The sequence below is a fragment of the Festucalex cinctus genome, chromosome 10 (genome assembly GCF_051991245.1).
Source record: "Festucalex cinctus isolate MCC-2025b chromosome 10, RoL_Fcin_1.0, whole genome shotgun sequence".
NCBI lineage: Eukaryota > Metazoa > Chordata > Actinopteri > Syngnathiformes > Syngnathidae > Festucalex > Festucalex cinctus.
In genome coordinates, this window is record NC_135420.1 from 16534173 (window position 1) to 16554424 (window position 20252).

The 20252-nt window shown below is 38.7% G+C and overlaps 1 protein-coding gene across 2 annotated transcripts; it reads left to right on the forward strand.

The window, feature by feature from the left end:
* The first annotated feature begins 1448 nt into the window (after window positions 1–1448).
* On the forward strand, window positions 1449–19917 carry LOC144027008 (cortexin-1-like). 2 transcript variants are annotated; one of them, XM_077534235.1, is made up of 3 exons: window positions 1455–1545; window positions 4273–4391; window positions 17227–19917. In XM_077534235.1, exon 3 carries the CDS (start codon window positions 17860–17862, stop codon window positions 18247–18249), a length of 390 nt encoding a protein of 129 aa, XP_077390361.1. In that variant the 5' UTR covers window positions 1455–1545; window positions 4273–4391; window positions 17227–17859; the 3' UTR covers window positions 18250–19917. The 2 variants fall into 2 exon arrangements, with proteins under 2 accessions (XP_077390360.1, XP_077390361.1); XM_077534234.1 differs by lacking the exon at window positions 4273–4391 and having other exon boundaries at window positions 1449–1545.
* Window positions 19918–20252: the final 335 nt, after the last annotated feature.

Genomic DNA, 20252 nt, shown 5'->3' on the forward strand with positions numbered 1-20252 from the left:
TTTTTTTTTAATGTTTTAAGTGTCCCAAAGACATATTTATACGTTTTTTGTTTTTTTTTGTTTTTAATGCTAGAGCATACAGAAGGCTTTGATGCAGCCTCTCAACTGCAAAGAACAGTTGCAGAAATGGTAGTTATTACACAAACGGCCAGCAGGTGGCAGCAGAGCAAAGGCGATCAATTAGGGCCATGTAGAAAAAAAAGCTAAATTACTCACAATTTTAAATAGATTTGTGAAAACTGAAACTCAGAATGAAACTTAGCTCTCTTCTAATGCTAATTGCTGCAAAACGGAAACAGAGAGAAACATACTTTTTTTTTCCTGATGAAAGAAGACACTTTAATCTTTTGGTAGGTTCCATGTTTTTATAGCAATAGAGCACAATATTCTGTGGGCCTTGCAAAATCAGTCAAAATCCAGTAAAACAGCCGGGAGCGAACGGGATTGCTTCTGTGAAAATGGCTGTGAGCGAATGAGTTAAATGATGAGTTAGGTTAGTAACCTTTTTACTCAGCTTTATGCAAAACAAAATTCCACATTAACATTTTGCAATTAATTGATTTTTCTAACAGGTCATAGAAAAATAACTTTTTAAGCATTTTTTTTTTAATTCTCCCTCCATGCATAGCACAAGCCCAATGGAGGCCTGCAGCGATTTTACAACAGTCTGGTCTGAAGCGTGCTAATAGACATTTCAAGGACAGACATCGAGGGATGTTAACTCTGCACAATAATAAGTCTAGTAGGTCTATTAAATGTCATTTTATGGTTGCGAAAGAGCACCAACGTGTTAATGGCTCGTCTGAATCGAACAATTTTGAGATATTTATAGGCTGTGGTTTTCCAATCAGGTATGCATTTTATTTATGTATGTAGGGAGAAGCGCACAACAACACAAAGACAAAAACTTACTGTCAACACAACAAAGGACTTCATCAAGGGGAAAAAGTGGAAGTACCTTAAATCAAGCATGTATTTTACCTCTCAAAGAGGCTGAAGGGAGAATCCCCCAGAGACAAACAAGAACTGAGAGAGGCTGCAGTAAAGGCCTGGAAAAGTATTTCAAATGATGAATGTAACAGTTTGGTCAGTTACAGTAAATATTATTCACTTTAAGTTAATCCAATAATGAGTTCCAATACTTTTGCTCACTTAAAAAGTGGGTGGTTCCAAACAACAGTTGCACCGATCCATGGAATAAAAGATTAATGATTGCAAATTGGAGCCGACTCCATTTTGAAATGTGTAATTTGAATTGTGCCACATATACCTAATGTTATGATTAGGCTACTAGTGAGATTTCATAAACAACAAAACCGCAGGCTTTACCTATCATTAGTTCATATCATTACAAGCAGGCAGAGAAAGTCGCTGCATGATTGGCTGCCGACTCGGAGTGGGCGTGGCTTGAAGAGAGCGGCTGCTTTTTGCAGGGGAGTTTCCAGTCTGTGCAAAAGCGCCGCTGAGCAGCAGCACGAAAGAAGGAGGAGGAGGACAGCATCACAAAGTTTGAGGCTGCCGTTGAGGAACCTCGCGTGGCGTCAGGTTCGTGAAACATTTCTGTTCTCTTTGAAAGAATAACGCTAAACAGTTGGAATAAACGTAGAATGACATCATGCAAGAAAGTTGCATTTTCTGCCAATTCAGTTGGATAGTTTTCTCTCATGACACATCAAAGTTTTGCAAAACAGGGTTAGTGGTATAAAACTACTGTAGAAACTTACAATATAAAATATTTAGACCACTAACATAACAGTTTACCAGTTTAGCCTTACTTGAGTTGATTTGCAGCCTGGTTGCCACATCATGCACCAGCATGCCATGAAATTGTTTGTGTGGAATCCCATTTAGCCAGGAGCAAGCCACCTTGAGGTTATTGAATTACCCCACCAGATAGACTTCTTTATTATTTCGCAGGAAGATGCCTCATCATTTGCATCAATCTTCAATTCAAAACTGTCACTCAGAAAAGTAAATCTCATTTTCCCATCATGATGTCATTTCAGTTTTGAAAGTGCAGGATGCTGGACGGAAGAGGTGCATAAGGTGTCGTGATGGGAAATAAGTGGCAATGGAAATCTGGACCTGGTGTGAATAATTGAATAATTGCTGAATAATCACCCTCTTGGTAACAATAATTAGTGTTGGTTAAATGATTTTAATGATGTCAGGTGATGCTCCGTTGTCTTTCTGGTACTTTGGAGTGCTTGGGTGTATATGTCAGATATATGAGTATTAATTTGCATTTCCTGTATTTCTCTTACTTTTGTATGACTAGTTAAATTTGATCAAAATCTCCAGTATTGGTAAGTGCATGTCATGCATTGGTTACACTTTTGAGGGAAGCTCACAAAATGACGGTAACAAAATTGGATGTGCATACTCATCCTGACATCTGTGTTACTGGCACATTAGCTCAGTTTTTGACACTGTAAGACAGTTATTCATTTAAGAATGTATTTATTATTGCAGATGTAGTTCTGTACTGAAGCGACTGAGGGATGTGTGTATTTATTTCGTTTTCACGTATACAGTCTGTTCTGCAAGTCACCTTGCACTTTTATTACTCTTGGCAGACATGTTTCAATATACTGTAGAATGAATACAGTATGTACCGCCAGTAATCTATACTAAAAAATGCCTTAGCTTTTGTATTTTTATAAGTGACTTTGCAAACATCCTGTAAATGTGATCAGTTATTTATGATTCTGAATAGTACATGAATGAATTAAGTTGAATTAAAATCAGATACTTTAAACAGACTTGTTAAAAGAGACGTAACCTTTTTTCCGACATACACTTTTTTTTTTTTTTTACGCGCATTTCAAACTTGTTCTCACTCACTCAATCACAGTTTGCCAAATGAGAGGAACAAGCTGTTTATTTTTCACCCCCAGGGTGACATTTATACTAAAATTAAAAACTAAAACCAGAGAATAGACCAACATGTTAAACCAAACCGTGTGATTTTTGTTACCGAAAGTATGCTAGCTCAAGACTAACATATAATGTAAAACATCATATTCAAGGTAACATAATTTAGAATTTAGCAATATAAACAACTGATATTTGAACACACGTGGAGCATCAGCCTCAGATGGATTTGGGGACCTTCTCTGCCTCTTCTTCTTGCGTTGTCGACCTCAGTGCTGCCTAGCATGTTGTGGCAAAATGTGGTACTGCTCTGAAGGCATGTCACTCTAAATTTGGACTTGTCTGTGGTGCTTCACAATTATTTTTTGTTACGTCCCACCAGGAAGGAAAAAATATTTTTTGCTGCCCCAACTCTAGACTATGAATATAACTAGTATAATTTGTCTATAAAATAGTTGCTGTAAATTGAGACAATGAGAGCGCCACTGCCACCTACTGCAGTGGATGTATAATTACACTTTAGTCTAATGCGGCAAAAAAAAAAAAAAAAAAAAAAGTCCCTGTGGTCACATATATTTTTTTCATGGATGGAAAATGACTCCTGGTCCGAGCCTATAGGCAGCCTATATACTGTAGTCAGTGTCTATATCGCCTCCCTGTGCACTCTCAGCTTACCATTGGTGATAAATAGACCACAAGAGCCGCGGTAATGCTGATCTCCAGGAAGCCCTCGCCAGCGTCCTGCCGTAATGACCTGTAACTGGAGCAGAGTGGCAGAAGAAAATGAAAACCCTGGTGGGTTTGCCTCGCAAAGCCCGCCTGAGGATGTACAACGTCACAAAAAGCACATCAGTGAATCAGCACACACACTGTGCCACGGCCTGTCTGTGTTATTTGCTGCCATATCTGCTGTCATTTATTCCTCATCGCCCACCACGGCGCTGTCTTTACGACGCTGTCAGGCCTCTCTTTAAGACACCAAATTGTCTTTGCCTCCTTGTTTTGACAGCCGTAATTTAAATGCTATAATACGCTTCAGTTCGAAAATGACTTTTTCAAGTGGCAATGTGGGGAAAATGACCTGCATGTCTATATATTTTTTGATATTGCAGTTTATTGCCCCTGAAATAATAGCAAAGTCACAGTGAGTGTGATTCAATTTGGCTGTATGTAATGTGGCTCCGTAGCACGCAAGGTCATAAACAACCCATTTGGTGTCATTTAAAGACACCCCCCGCCACCTTGCCAGGCACCCACCCATCATGCTTTAGCTCCTAGAGAGTCTATTAATGGAAATCCTAAGTAAAAAAAAAAAAAAAAAAGTGAGGACATGTGTCAATGAAAAGTGCTGATGGTCCGCAAAGAAAGTGTGCAGATAATCTTTCCCATTTTTTGCAGCCCAAATGTGTTTGGCCCCTTCTGGTGCGCGAGGCTTTCCGACCCACCGCCCCCATTCTGCGCTTCGCCGTAAGCTCAATAATGTAATCAGCTGCACAGACGGCCTTCACTTCAGCAAGGTGATGTGTCCGTGTCTCGATTCTGTCTTTTCTTGTGCCTTTAAGCGCCACTTACGAGTCCAACTGGTGGCTTCCTTTGTCAGCGGGGTCTCGCTGAGCTTTAGGGTTCGAATTAGCATTTTATCACCCAAGTGCATTACATGGACTAGCCTATACTGTACTGCCATCCTAGGTTGGCCTTACTTGCCAGCATAAGCCTATAGTCTAATGTTTCCTAACATTTATTGAGCCAAAGTGCCATGTTATGTGTTTTTGGTGATTTTGTTTTGATTTGATTCAGTTTTGTTTGTCATGTTGTCCCTTTTTTTTTTCCCAATCTTGTCTTGTTCATGCTTCTGTGGCTGGCTTGACTGTCATTCCAGCAGTGCACACCAAATACTGTACACAAGGCAGAAGAAAAAAAAAAAGACCTTCCGTATAACCTGACAACACAAATGTAAGCATTACTGCCCAAAACAGTACTAATTTTAGATTGTTTTTGGGTAGTTTTGCAAGCAAACTCAGCGTTATACCGTTGGTTGCCGAGAAATCGATGACCTAATTTAATGGTCCATTTACCTCTAATGTGCCACATATAAACCATTTTTAACACGCTATGCTTTTACTGCCGTTTTGATTTACTGGAGGTGTTTGTTTTTAATTTACCGCATTAGACAATAACAGGCTCGTAGAACCTTGAACCATGTTGTGTCAATCCAGCCTTAGGTCACCTCACAACAACAATGACCACGTTGTGAGAATAACACCTTTTCCCTTATTAACTTGGTTGGTGACTTTGCGTGTCCTCATGTGATTTGGACAATGAGGCAGGATCTTGCATGGATGTAAATAAACCTAAAAATATAAAAGCATGATACTTTAAGAGTGGAAAAAATAGATTGAAGCGCCTTCGCACTTGCCGGTGACGTCAGCACAGCAGCGCTAATGAAGTTAGCTTCGGTTTGGTTTATTTTTTAGCTATTCACAAATCAATCACAATCACAAAAAACAGTCTTAATGATAATAGGAACACATTAACAATCTAAACTGACAATATTTGCCACATCTGAGACAATTATTGGATGTATTTACAATCTATTTTATTATTTATTCAATATATTTTGCGTTTATATCCTTAGGTTTATTTACGTTTTTACAATTTCAGTCCGTACATTTTGTTATTAAATTACATCTTTAATGTTTGATGCCAACTGGATAAATTCCAGCCAATCATGTAGCGGAACGTGTTCATTAGGCGACCCCGATACGATCTGGCAGCCCGATTGCATCTGACACCGACACCGGACCAGTATGCCCGTGGTCTAATAAGCTATAAATAATAATAGATAAAAATATCGGCTTTTTGTTCTAAATTCTGAAAATATTCTCATTTATTGCCTTATTGTAGCAACCAAATCCTGACTAACCACCAAATTTGATCATGTGGATTAAGTGGTTGTCAGTGTGCCCAAGGATAGCAATAACCGTTCATTTTAGAGAAAAACTGAGGTTTGTGTTCCATATTCACAGACCAGATTGGACCCCTGATGGACCGGTTCTGGCCCACACGCCGTATATTTGACAACAATGTTTGAGCATGATGATGCCCCAAATTGTAAACGAAAGATTGTTATAACTGAGTTTGGTATGGAAGAACTTGATGAACCTGACCTCAAACCTATCAAACACAAATGCAACAGTGATTACAAGTCTTTTGTCTCGGTCTTTTTGCGATGTGACTGTAACGTTGACCGAAAAAATGGTTCCACTTCCTGTCCAATCATCTGCATCCTCGCGACATCTGCCACAAAAACTTTCTCGCTTCTTTCCTGCTGACTCTCTGCTCTGCCAGCTTGATTCTTCTTGAGTGTTGTGTTGTGTGGGTAGAGCATGTAATATATATGGTCTTCGTCGTGGGCCGGAATGACGGCTTGGCACCGTCTCCGTTCTGTCCCGGTGGATTTGACAGACTGGCTGCCTGATGGAAGGGAAGTGCTGTTTTCAGACTTTAAGAGTGCTGACATCTCCATTTTGCAATGCTTCTCATCTTCCTTCACTTTTATTTTTCTTTTCCTCTCCTCTTTGCTTGTTCTCTCCATTCGACCTCCAGATGTATCTGATTGATGCCGTGCGACCTCCCGAGCTCCCCAGGTAGCTGCGGAATGAAGGAGTGAATCTCAGCCATTAGCATTCTCCTTAACGCCTTTTCTCCCTCCTCTTATCTGCTTCTATATCCGTCCATTTTGACCTCTCTCCACTTATGCCTTCACTTAATTCAACTTTTATCTGTCGGTACAGTATTGTGTTTTTCCTAATGTTTTCCCTCCAAGACTTCCAATTACTGAAGAAAATAGTTTCAGAAAAAAAGTGTGACAAATATAGTTTTAAATTAAATGTTTGTGTAAAAGCTAACATTGTTTTATTTATTTTTTTTTACATTAATTGTGTGGTCCGAAAATATACAGAAGAAAATATTTACCCAACTCGTGCCTCTCTTTGCTTGACCTGCTTGCTACCAGTTGTGGACCTGTGGACCTCATTGTATGAATATTTCATGTGTTGGATTTGTGAATTAAATATAGGATGTAGGTGGGGGTGATTGGGCTGACGTTTATTAACTCTGACTGGAGGGACTGGGGGCTTTGGAGAGTAGGAGGAGGGGGTGCTGAGAGGGTGATAAGGGCAGTTTTATAAAGGCAAGCAAGTGACAACACTGCGGAGTGTTGAGAGGGACTGATGGAACTGATGGTCAGATATGACGCACATGATTGAGGTGTGCTGCGACTGCTGGTGGACAAGAGCGATAGCGTGCGTGGGCGTGTGTGTGCGCGCTGTAGATTTCGCAATAAATTTGGTAGTCGTGTCTTGAAATCACACATTGCTTCATGAAAAAGTATTTCATTGTTTTGATTTACTGAATTAAAAATTATGCAAAGTATGAACAAAATACTGTTTGGAATGCATTCAGCCTCTCTCATGGTCACCAATTAGACACTGCAGTGCTGTTTTTTAGATCATGCAAAACTACTATAATTAACATATTATTAAACTAAATATTTGCAATTTCCGGAGAAGTTGAGTGTGAAAGCTAAAAGGCTGAATAAAAAAACATTACAGCATGTGTGAATGATGTGGAAATATTTGAATGATGTGGAATGATATGGAATGAGCTGAATACGTTGAAATTTTAATGGTTTGAATTGGTCAATATACGTGGAAAATGTAAATATTTTGACAATTTTGTGATGGGAGTAATAAATAAGATGTGGCTTGCAATGGTGGAGAATATGTCCTAAAATAATATCAAGATTTGTATTATTATTTTATTATTGTGGTTTTTTTTTGTTTTGTTTTTTTGGTGGGAACAACTGGGTATTTTTGGTATTTGCGAAACATTGGCATTGAATTTGATTGATTTAAATTTCAAATGGAAAATATGTGAAACTGTTTTTTTTTTTTTTTTTAAACATCTCATTGAGAATGAATAGGGATTTTTTTTTGTGAGTATTTCAAAGTGAAAGTTGAATTTTTGGTCAGTGGGAAATTTTGGCATGTTGGAAATTGTTCTCAAGGTGATTTTAATTAGTTGAATGATTTAAACTTCAAATGTAAATGATGTGAAACTGTTTTGTTGAACGTCTTATTGAGAATAAATAGGGAGTTTTTTGTGGGTATTTGAAAAGTGAAAATTGAAAATCATTCCTAAGGTGAATTGAATGAGCTGAATGATTTAAATTTGAAATGAGAATGATGTAAACATGTACGTTAATGTTAAATGCAGCATTGGGAATGAACGGTGAACAATTTTGGGGGGAAAACCGGGCCTCATTTGGAATGAATGAAGAATTTTGTGGTGAAAAATGTGGAATTTTGGAAAAACTGTGAATATTTGAAATAATAAAAATACTGGCCCTCATGACGGGAATTTTTAGAATATGTTGAAATTAGAATTATGTGAATCAGTTGAATTATACGGAAGGAGATGCGTTTCAAAAAAAGTGGGAGGAATTGAAAAACAAGAATGACATTCTGTTCAGCCTTAGCCAACATCAAGCTCCAAATTATTAATACTTTTCGAAAGGCAAGATATCTAATACAGTTCAGGTGGTGCAGGTGTATCTAATATGACTTATCCCATGATTATTGACTGGTGACCAGCTCAAACCGTATCGAAAGAGCTCAGATTGAAGCTGAGACACGCTGGTGCTCCGTGCCGTAATGGACAGTGCCACAAAACCAGAGGAGATGACACAACGGGCCCGAGGCGACGTCTGGAAATCTGATCCCGCTTGACGTCTTTGGAGAAAGGCACACACACACACACACACACAGACATCCACACACACTGGGCACTGACTTCTCCGCCCAGCTGCTGTATTTAAATCGGCCTTATTTAAGTCCAGTGCGTCAGAAACGTACAAAACGAGCTGTGATGTGGAATCTCGAGAATTGTGAATGCTAAAACGGAAGCAACCTTGAAAGCCTTAAAAATGCTGATAGAGGAAATAGACTTCATGTTCTTTTGAGCTGTGGCTCAAATGATAGATGGTAGGGCAGGTTCCCAGATGGAATTGCTTGCTGTTGTTGAGAATCACAAAGAGCTTGTTCGTTTCCCCTTGCTCCTTCATCTGTGTACGCTTCCATTTGTCTTGCCCTCAATATCCCTCGCTCATTTGTCTGCTTTGCCACAATGTCAAGTTTCTCTGTGAGCTGATTGGAACGCTTTCCAACAGCAGTGGAACACTTTTTCTTTTTTCCAGTCGCCATTTATCACCCTGATGAGGGCAAAGTGTTGGGGGAGTACATATCTTTTTGGCATAACCCCATATAAGGCACGCATCGATATAGAGTGGAAGCCATAAAAACAATTGGTTGTGTTGTGTGATGTTGGTTGGCTTCTAATTTGTTCGGATTTCACATTTTTTGAAATGGGAAATAGTTTTGTTTACTGCTCTGAACCTTTAGTTTACATAGCTTTCATGTATGTATTTATTTATTTTTTTTACGAAAGCAAGCCACTCAGTTAATCTTTTGTTGATGGTTCCTCCAAATTAGCTGTTTGACATCACACACGATGCCAGTCCCAAGTCTGACGTTTGCAACTACTTCATATATTTCCCAGAAATTGTGGATCAATTAAGAATGATATGACCTCCGAAAAAAAAAACTTTCCCTCAAAATGCCAAAAATAATAACTTTTTCATTTGTTACCATTACCTTTCCTCACCGATTGGCTCGAAGAAATCACATGGATATACTGACTGCCTTATTATAAGGTTTGCTTCCTTTCCCGAATTGATTTACTACATTGTGTCAGCTAAGAAAATAAAGGATATCAACAAAAACACGTTTAAATTAAAAATAAGTAAATTATTTTAAAATAAGTACAAATAATCAAATGATTCTGTGATTTATATATATGTATATATATATATATATATATATATATATATATATATATATATATATATATATATATATATATATATATATATATATATATATATATATATATATATACCTTCACATTACATTTTAATATCATTATAGCAATTTAGTGGTGGATGCTGATATTACAACTATACAATTAAAATGCATTTGAATTACAATAAATAAATAAATGAATAAATTATTGGGTACCCAAAGAATTTGTCAAAATACACTAAATAGCTTTCAAGATATATTTTTCTACAGAACCCCGCCCCCCCCATAAATCATTAATAAATAATAAAAAAAAAAATATATATATTTTTTTAAACAAAATTAATCAAGGAGCCACTCAGAGTGTAGTCACCCATCTAAATATGAGCATGACAATGTCTCAGGCGTTTCTAGTGCATTTTTGGTACCCAGTGTGTATTTTGGATTGTCAGGGTCAATATGAAAACTGCTGCCGCTAACTCTAGCATTGCGGTCTGAGGAGTACACCTAGCTTTGATTTTTTTGCTTCTAACGCAAGACAAAAAATCGGCTAAGCGACATTTTGTATCTTGACAACCTTGTAAGTCAACACACCTCTAACCTATAATTCCTGATCAAATAAACCAACAATAATGCATATTATAACACAATAAGAGAAATTCTTAAATTTGCAATCCCTTAAATGAATGACATATGAAGGGTTAATCCAAAGTGCGCTGCTTTTCCTGAGGTAACATTTCGTTTTAAAAGGTCAGCAGTCTTGAGTGCTCCTCATTTGCATGCACACTGGCTGAAAGAACATTTCGCTCGCTCGCCCTCCGCGCGTCTGTTTGTCTTTCTGCGGGCATCTCGCGCGCAAACGCCCTCCTTCTGCTGCTTGTCCAAGCGCGACCTACGGCTGCGAGGAGAGAGGGAGACAATAGAGTATTTAATTGTCAAACTTTATCATCCTTATTGTAGCTCGCGCCTGTCTGCCGGCGAATTACGACGCGTGAGGAGACGTCTGGTGGTGAGCTAAGAGTGCAAAGAGAAATGACTCCACAGACACTTTGTCTCTCTCAGTGGCTAAAAATACCTCCAAGGCTTCTTCAGTCTGAATACTTGCATTCATTTATAGACCTTGGACTTTTTTTTTTTTTTTTACCCCCCACTATTTTTGCATCTTTTATGTTCAAGGTGACCTAATTGCAAACGTGTTCATTAGCAGCACTCTACAGGTGGCAGGTCCCTTAGGTGATGGATGAACTCATGACCTCATGAATAGTCACATCAAGTCAATATCAATGACACATTTCCGTCAAGCAGTTCACTTCACTTTGGATACTGAGGGTGACTGCAGTGTGGACAGTGGCAATGTGGTTAATATTTAATAAAATTTAATAAGATTAGGTTTGCAAATACTATATGTCTATAGCTGCTGGTGAGTCCCTTTGGGTTGTTAGAAAATTGTTGTATCTATGTTGCCATTGTTTTGCTAAGGGCATTTTTTTTTCCAGGTTCACACTGTGCTCCCCTTTAAAGTGCTCATTCGCTCACAGCCATTTTCACAGAAGCAATCCCGTTCGCTCCCGGCTGTTTTACTGGATTTTGACTGATTTTGCAAGGCCCACATAATATTTTGTTCTATTGCTATAAAAACATCGAATGTATCAAAAAGTCTCTTAAAAGTCTCTTCTTTCATCAGGAAAAAAAAGTATATTTCTATCTGCTTCCGTTTTGCAGCAGTTATCATTAGAATATATATAAGTTTCATCAATTTCCACAAATCTATTTCAAATTGTGAGTAATTGAGCTTTTTTTTAACATGGCCCTGGTTGAACTCCTTTACTTTGCTGCCACCTGCCGGCTGTTTGTGTAATAGCTACAATTTCTGCAACTGTCCTTGGCAGTTGAGAGGCTGCAACAAAGCCTTCTGTATGCTCTAGCATTAAAAACAACAACAACAACAAAAACGTAGAAATACGTCTTCGGGACACTGAAAACATTAAAAAAACAACATATTTATACGTTTTTGGGAGAAAATGAGTTAAAGGAGCACAGATTGGGCCTTGTTTGTTTTTATATACTTGGCCAATTAATTTAATTCTGATTCCAAGGTAATCCAAATAGAGCTGTGCGATACTTGAGATTTTGGTATTATGCTTATGCCATATTATAATATCCTCAATGGAAACATACCTGGGCGGTTATTTAAATGTGCAAAGTAGTAATAATCTTCATATTCTTAGTCCCTGTCACTCTTCTGCATTCAGCGAAACGTCAGCCACCGACGTTCCTCTAGTCTAGTTCCATTGCATAAACAATACTTACATGTTGTGCTACAAGAATACTTAGCTCAACTAGTAGTTGTGAAGGGTATATATATATATATAGCATGACTCAGATACTCATGTTAGTATCAATCCTATTGATACTTGGATCGATCTACACAGCCCTAAATCCAAACCAACAGATCACTTCCAAGGTGCCCTTGAAAAGCTACACAACTTTTTACTGCTTGAGGTGCTCACACGTGCAGCTTAAATGGTCTCTCAATGCTTCTACAATTTCATTAATGTCAGAACAATGTCTTTGATCGGGTTATAAATAACAAATCGAGGCTGGCAGCAGTGAGCCAGTTTGTAGCTCTGTTTTGCTGCACGAGCGTGCGTGTTTTTATGTGTGTGTATGCATGCCAGATGGGGCCTTGCTTGGAGGGACAGCATGAGAAAAACAGGGAGACCCAAAAAGCATCAAACTTGGGGGCAGTTGCTGTATGTGGCCTGTGACCGGAGGCGCTCCATTTTAATCTCTGTGCATTCATGGCAGTGGTGCATTTGCCCTCTTTCCTCCGATAAGTCCCATTTTTTAGACTTAAAAAAGCACGGAAGCTTCAAATCACCCAACATTTTTGTTTCGATTATGCATTTCTTCTCCCCATAGTGGTTTTAATCTCAACTTCCTGACTTTACTATCATTAGCGAGATTTCAGTCATTGTTCATGCAGTGGCCATTTCTTATTTTAGCATTGGCAACAATGCATTCAAATGGAATGCAATTAAAAAGGATTTAGACAGAGTTTCTTGCCTCATTTCCTGCATTGTAACGGATTTTTGAATGGGATCATTTTTATTACCATATAAAGACGAGGAATTCCAAACATAAAATAAGCAAGTAAAAAAAATATGCGGACAAAAATACTACTGAAAATAGTAGTTAGGGGTCATGTGTTAGGTTGAATTTACATTATAGATCAAAGTGCTTGTTTTCATTTGAATGCCTCTGTTTTTACATTTACATTTCAAATGACACGTATATAACATGACAGTGTTTATTTTTCCCCATAAATTCTTATTGTTATTATGATTAAGTTACTGTTTTGTCTATAACATGTGCATGATCATTGTTCAAATGTTATATTTTGATTTACGGAAACAAAAAAAAGAGAATCAGTTTGCTTTCATGAATGATTATAGAAATCAGAGAATTTTCATCATTTTATATTGAACTCTCTAAATGATTTATTGATTATCAAAATAGTTTTCATTTATTTAATTAATTATTAATTGTTGATTAATCAATTAACTTTTTCTACTTGAACACTTGAAATACGAATTGAATAGAAACCCAGTAGAGCTGCCCAGAGTTCAAAGCAAACATGGTGAATCAGCATTTTACTGCTATGCCGCACACAAATTGAATAAGTTGGCTCCCGCTCCCTCTCATTTTAAAGCATTTTTAAATATTTTTTTTCTAAAATCTTGTTTTTCTTTTAGTAATTTTAGTAAGCTACTTTTTATTTATTTACTTTGCTTTCAAAGTGTCTCCTGTGTTTGTTTGTAAATGCTTTTGAATGCACTTTTAATTTGTTTTTGTATGCACATGCACGCACACGCCCTTATTGCAACATTGTGTAATGTGTATTAATTTTCCGTGTGTGATATTAGATTACTTCCTGTAGTCCAAATGAAAAATCACTCGAATTGAAAGCAGCTCAAGCTGCACTGATGCTTGGCTGTTTTTGTTCACTTGTGTGTGGGTGCGTGTGCGTGGGAGTGTATTTGTGTGAGTGTACAGAGGAAAGTATGACTCCTCGGTCACCTGAGAGGTAACATTGTCTTCAGGTCCGATGACTTATGTTGACGTTGGCTTGGAAGATGTGTGTGCATGAACGCGTGAGTTTGTGCTTGCGTGTACAGTACGTACATGTGTAAAAGAAGGTGGCCATTTAAGAGCTTTTTCATGAAGACTGATGAGCATCCAGCCTACTGTCAGAAGTAATGTCAAACAAGTCAAGTGAAACGTGTATGTGCGTAGAAAAAGGGGGGTAGATGATGGGGGTTGATGTTGGGAGCTGGATTTAACGAAGAGGAAAATAAGCTGAGCTAACTATGTCCTACTCCTCCCTACCTGCGATACGTCCTAATGATACATGCACACATGCCATGCTTGTTATTGCATGATTTCATCATTTCCACACAATTAAAAAGTAAAAAACAAAGCTGTTTTTGTTCGTTCTGCCTTTTCAGTGGTAATTATGTGTCATGTATTAGCTATTGCAGGTGTTTCCTACCTCTGTGGGCCTCCAAGATGGGGCTATTTGACCGGTATCGGCACAGATGTTAATAATTGCTGCCTTCATGTGGTATCGAAATTATGGTAAATACCACATGTCCAGTAGAAAATTGCATGTGAACGTCCCCTCACGTCGTATTTTCATTCACAGAAGGATTTGTGAATTGCAAGAAACATTAACACTTATAAGGGTGTTATCGTCTGCTAGCAGGTTGTTTTCTAATCTACACAATTACGTAGCATACTCAATTCAATGTCCGCCCCTTTACAACTCATTATTTGCCAAAATTGTTCAGTTTCAGAGGCAAAAGGTATGTCAGCTTCCATATTTGCTACAACAACAAAAGCACATGAACAGAACTCGGTCATAATTAAGAATTTCCAAGTGGTAAGGTGCATCTTTCCTATAGCACGTGAAGCCAGCTAGCTCGCTAGCTAGCTAGCAGCCCAGCTAAACAACCTATGCCTACCTGGCAGCCAGGTTGGGTGGGCAACTTTCCCATCACAGGCAAAGCAAGGATAATGAAACAAAGTTGTAACTCGCCGATCTCTCAACCAATATTCATGAAGTTTACGTTTTAGTCAATGCTAAAGCATGTGCTATCAATGCAGAATATTTGGAAAAAAAAAAAAGAAGCCCCAATTGTTTTTTTTACGTGTTATTCCCATTTCCTGTGTTGTTTTCCCCTTGTAGTTATTAGGCCTACTCACGTTGTGCTGACCACAGTGACAATAACATCCCATACCTCTCAGATGCAGGTGTACCTAATGAAATGACTTCCAGATGAGATGCCAAGCAGCACAATTAGGGATTCAGTGTCTTGCTCAAGGGCATTTCAGCACTGGACAAAGTGACAACCTTCTGTTTACAACCCTGTCCATCAAAGTAATAATTTCCTTGAAAGAACTTCCAAGGTTGTCTGACCTATTTTTGCCTTTTTGTTACTCAGCCACACGTAGTATTATATCCTTCCATTGTGTTTCCAGGCCCATTCGGTGCAACAAGCACCCTGGAGATGGCCACAGATAAAAAAACATTCTCGTGTGTGCTGCTAATCAATCACCATAGCAATGTGTCCATCTCATCAATCACCTCCTCTCTTCAGCTTCATAAGTTCATTGTTTATCAGCCACAAAGCCGTGTGGGTGTCACGTGTCTCCAGTGATTTGAAACCCGGTCGTTCGCAGGAGATGAGTGATTTTGGATTATTGATGAGGCTCCACTTTGTCGCCCCTCTTGTCACCTTTTGGGATGAATAGGGTACCCAATGAGTGTCCGTGTAAGCGTGCACTGACAAATGAGGGTTGATGTAATCCCATCCCGGCGACCATAATCACTATTCATTACAGCTAATGTGGCTTCATTACAAGGTTTGTGTGTGTGCACAGATGGCTAACATCACTGTCACTTATTACTTTTTAAGGGTACTAATGATAGCAATACGGTAGAAGGATGAAATGAATAAGGTGTGACTTAATGTCGTCCATATGCTGTTCATTATAAACAATTGAACGTCTGTTAATTTGGGGATGTCATAACGTATCATCACTGCATGGTTGGCAAAATTGGCCCGCTCCACTAGATCTGTTGAGGATCTTGTGGGAGCTCTCCAAGCTTAAGATCCCCATGAACAGCGGTGGTCCAATGTACAGGTACTTACAGTTTAATTTGGGTTGACGTAACAGGGTAAAACACACGCAATCGCTCCAGGCCTCAAGATTTTCGCGCCCAAAAAAATCCCCCAAAAATAATAATAAAGTTTTCTTTGATTAAAATAAATCATTGTTTCGCTTATGTGGTAAATGGCACTTCATTCATATAGCGCTTTTCCACCTTACAAGGCCCTCAAAGCACTTTTACATTTTGACTACCAATTTCACCTACTGATGACTCAGCATCAGGAACAATTGGGGGCTCAGTATCTTGCTCAAGGATACTTTGACGTGGTCACAATGGCATGGGATCGAACCCACAACCTCTGGGTTGGGAGACGACCACCATACCACTGTTTCACGCCCCCCAAAAAGCACATCCAGATGCTTAATTTATGAATCATGATTGTTTTGAGGGCTCCTGCCTTCTCATGCAATGGAATACTCCATCTTCTTACTGCACATTATTTACTATGCATTATTGATTTATTGGTGTTATTGTGAATATTGCTGCTGTGACAATCTAATTTCCTTTCACAGGATGAAAAATGTATTGTTATACTGTCTGTCTCTCTGGCCTGATAGCTAGAGCTATCTTTCAGTCTGTCTGTCTGGCTAGCTAGCTAGCTATTTAGCTTTCTTTCTTTCTTTCTTTCTTTCTTTCTTTCTTTCTTTCTTTCTTTCTTTCTTTCTTTCTTTCTTTCTTTCTTTCTTTCTTTCTTTCTTTCTTTCTATCTATCTATCTATCTATCTATCTATCTATCTATCTATCTATCTATCTATCTATCTATCTAATCATATGCAGACTTTATTCAGGAAGAACAAAACAAACTTTATGACGCAGCGATGAAAATCAAGTGGGGTTATCTCAGTGAAAGGGAGAAGAAATGACAACCATAATAGTAGCAAGAGTGGGCAACGGTTGTCAGAGTCAGAAAATGCAGTAAAGATCAAGAGTGACACTTTTCATCATAATGATGTGAGCACTAAAGCAGTCAAAATTCTAAACGATGTCAACTTATGATTCATGTTCTTCCCCAAAAAGGATTTTAAGGACTTTACCGAGCTCAAGAAAAACACAATTTTTTCAACGTTGTGTATGCACAACACACATTGGATGGAGTGACGTTTTGGAAAAATTGACTGGAAACAGAATACTGGGGGGAAACATTGAAGCATCCCTTTTGTTCGTTGAGACTAACTACAGTTTGTCCAACGTTTGTTTCAGGTGTCGAGTAAATGTGAGGTGCTGTAACTCATCGACTGCTGACGCCATGTCTGCAGAGGACGTCACCTTGAACAGATACTAAGACTCAACTATTTGGACTCATCTTTTATGAATGAAGTTCACACATTCGACAGACTCACACTTGCTATTTTTTTGTGTGTATGTGGTGCTCATCCCTGAGGGAAATGGTGAGAAGAACTTCTCCGGACACTTGACGCCTCTGACCCACTTATCACTCTTTCGTCTTGCTAGGCAGTAGAAGGACTTTTTGCAATGTATTTTTGAATTGATTTGAAGACCGTAGAACACCTTATCAGTATTGGTGAGCTAGCGTCCATACACCGCTGCTGTTTCTTAATTAGCATCGTATCAGTTCCCAGAACATTGACATTGGCTTGCCGTGACTTCCTGTCTTCTCTGATTATTAGCCTAAAAATATTGCCGCCTAAGGGCGGTCACCTCATAAATAGTCTGTAGGAACATACGTGTGTGGCTCGTTGTCACATCAGATTAGGAACACAGTTTGACAAAAGACCCCAGAGGATGCGCTGAACTGGAAATAACTCAAATCAAAACACGATCTTTGCTTTCAACTTCAAACCAGATTAACAAAAATCCCACAATCCATCGCTCATGAACACCTTCCCTTCCTTCTCCTCACCTCCCCCCAATACACCAACCATCCAGTCGGTGTGCAAGCCCTGCCTCCGGGCCCCGTGGAGGATGAGCGATGGGCCCACGCTGGACTACGAGTTGCTGCTGTCCCCGGCCGGCTCCTCCCTGCCCGGCGGCGCTGGCGGTAGCGGCGGCGGCAGCGGCAGCCCGCCGCTGGCCTTGGTGGGCGTGGACGCCGAGCAGCGCACGGCTTTGGCCTTCGTGGGCCTCCTCATGCTCTTCCTGGTCTTCCTGCTGGTCAGGTGCTTCAGGATCCTGCTGGACCCCTACAGTCGCATGCCCGCATCATCCTGGACTGACCACAAGGAGGGGCTGGAAAGGGGTCAGTTTGATTACGCGTTGGTGTAGGAGGGGTTCCTGAAGGGTAACGTCGCACACGGATACAATCTTTCACGGCTTTGAAATGAAAATGTGGGCAATTGATCACATTGTGAACACACTCAAGGAGTTTTTTTTTTTTTGTACAGTATGAACAGTCCTGGTTTCGGATGACGTGTGTTAGTGTAAATATGAGGCGTATCATAGCTGCACTCATACTGACCAGCAGGACCACAAAAAGCCAAAATGATGAAGCTGCCTTAATCTGACCTGTTGTACGAGCTTGACAGCACACAGCACAGCGTCACGTGAGCTACATAGAAATACATGAATCAATTTTCATCATCTTCACCCGCATTGATTTGAGGCAGGGTTTTTCAACAGACAGCGAGAGAATATAAAACAGCTCAGATGGAATAATAGTCTTGAAGAATTTCTATTAAAAACGTGGGCGTAGCGTGTCATTGTGGGCTCCGACTTCAAACGACAGTGTGATACTGGGTGACGTTTTCAAAAAATGCATTTAAAATAATACCAAGTTGATTAACTTGCTCAAATTGCTGACATCATAAAACATTAAGGCTGGTTATCGATTCGATTTTGATCACAAACTCGATATTTTGCTTGAAAAGGAAAACCGATTTGATGTCTATTTTTTAAACCCAGCCCTATAAAACAAACTGAATGTTGTCACAATTGGGTATTTTAACGTAACAGGACTGTAAGATGCTATTAGCTATTCTAGCTAACTAAATTCAAAGAAGAAACGAATCATCAGCCACATCAAACCAATATATACCCGGTTGCTTATAAAAGACAATGCTGAATGATTAAATGACGGTCCATTTTTTAAAATAAAACGATTCGATTGAATTTGTTCAAATGAAAACCACTTTCCTGATTCAAATAGGTTTTCGCTACACCCCTAACATATAGGCAGGCAAAACTGGCAAGTTTACACTTAAGCCCTTTAATTAATCACGGCTGTTCGAAAGCATCCATTAGTTATGTGCTCATCAAGGATTGCACATGCTAACTTTTTTTTTGTGCTGATTGCATTTGTAGACGTTGATCCTTGCGTAGCACTGCAAACTTCAGATGCTTTTGAAGCCACAGCAGGTAGTTTGTGTCTCCTTCGATTCTAATCAGTGTTGTGTGTTCGTGTCTATAACTTGAGAAGCCATATTGATCCAATATATACATATATCCATAGACGTAATCTCTTATTATTGCAAGTACAGTTTTTGTTCTTGGTTTCATTTGCCTGACAATTGTGGTGATGAAGCAAAAGCAACCTTTGGGTAAAATATTGCTTTATTTTTCTAATCTTGACTCAAGTTTGGGAGTCTCCTTTTTGCTATCTTCCCGTCCTTCCTGATTATGTAAAAATGCACTGTCGATTTTGAAAGTAGTGACTCAGCCGTGTCTTTGAGGGAGGCAAAGCTGATTGCTTTTCTTTGTCTTTCTGTTTTGTAATGACATCTTTTTCAAACTTTTTTGCTTTGGTTTTGATACACTGGGTATGATCAGTTTAAAAAAAAAAAAAAAAGTACATTTCCTCTTCAATTGTGTATGTGCTGTTTATTGTGAGATTGCTGAAGCATTCCCACGTGTTATTGTGATTTTTATTCTCCACGCTTGTTTGCCGCCTAACAACTCCCACATAATACAAAAATTGTAGTGTTCAAATTTCAACTAGCTGAAAAAAATTGACATCTTCATGGGTATATATATATATATATATATATATATATATATATATATATATATATATATATATATATATATATATATATATATATATATATATATATATATATATATATATGTAGTCTGATTCCACATTACTTACAGTACTCGCATAATTTAACGTTAAAGATCAACTTTTGCCCATTCATTTTCAATGGGACAGACATAGAACTTTTTCTAAGCATCACTTTTCACACCCACTTCCATACATGTAACTTATCATCATTACCATGTGTCTGATACTGCTCCATGGCACAGTTGGTAAAGTAACCAGGAGATCATAA

Bases quoted from the DNA above. Each gene is read 5' to 3' on its own strand.
- LOC144027008 (XM_077534234.1), top strand. From the start codon at position 17,860: ATGAACACCTTCCCTTCCTTCTCCTCACCTCCCCCCAATACACCAACC.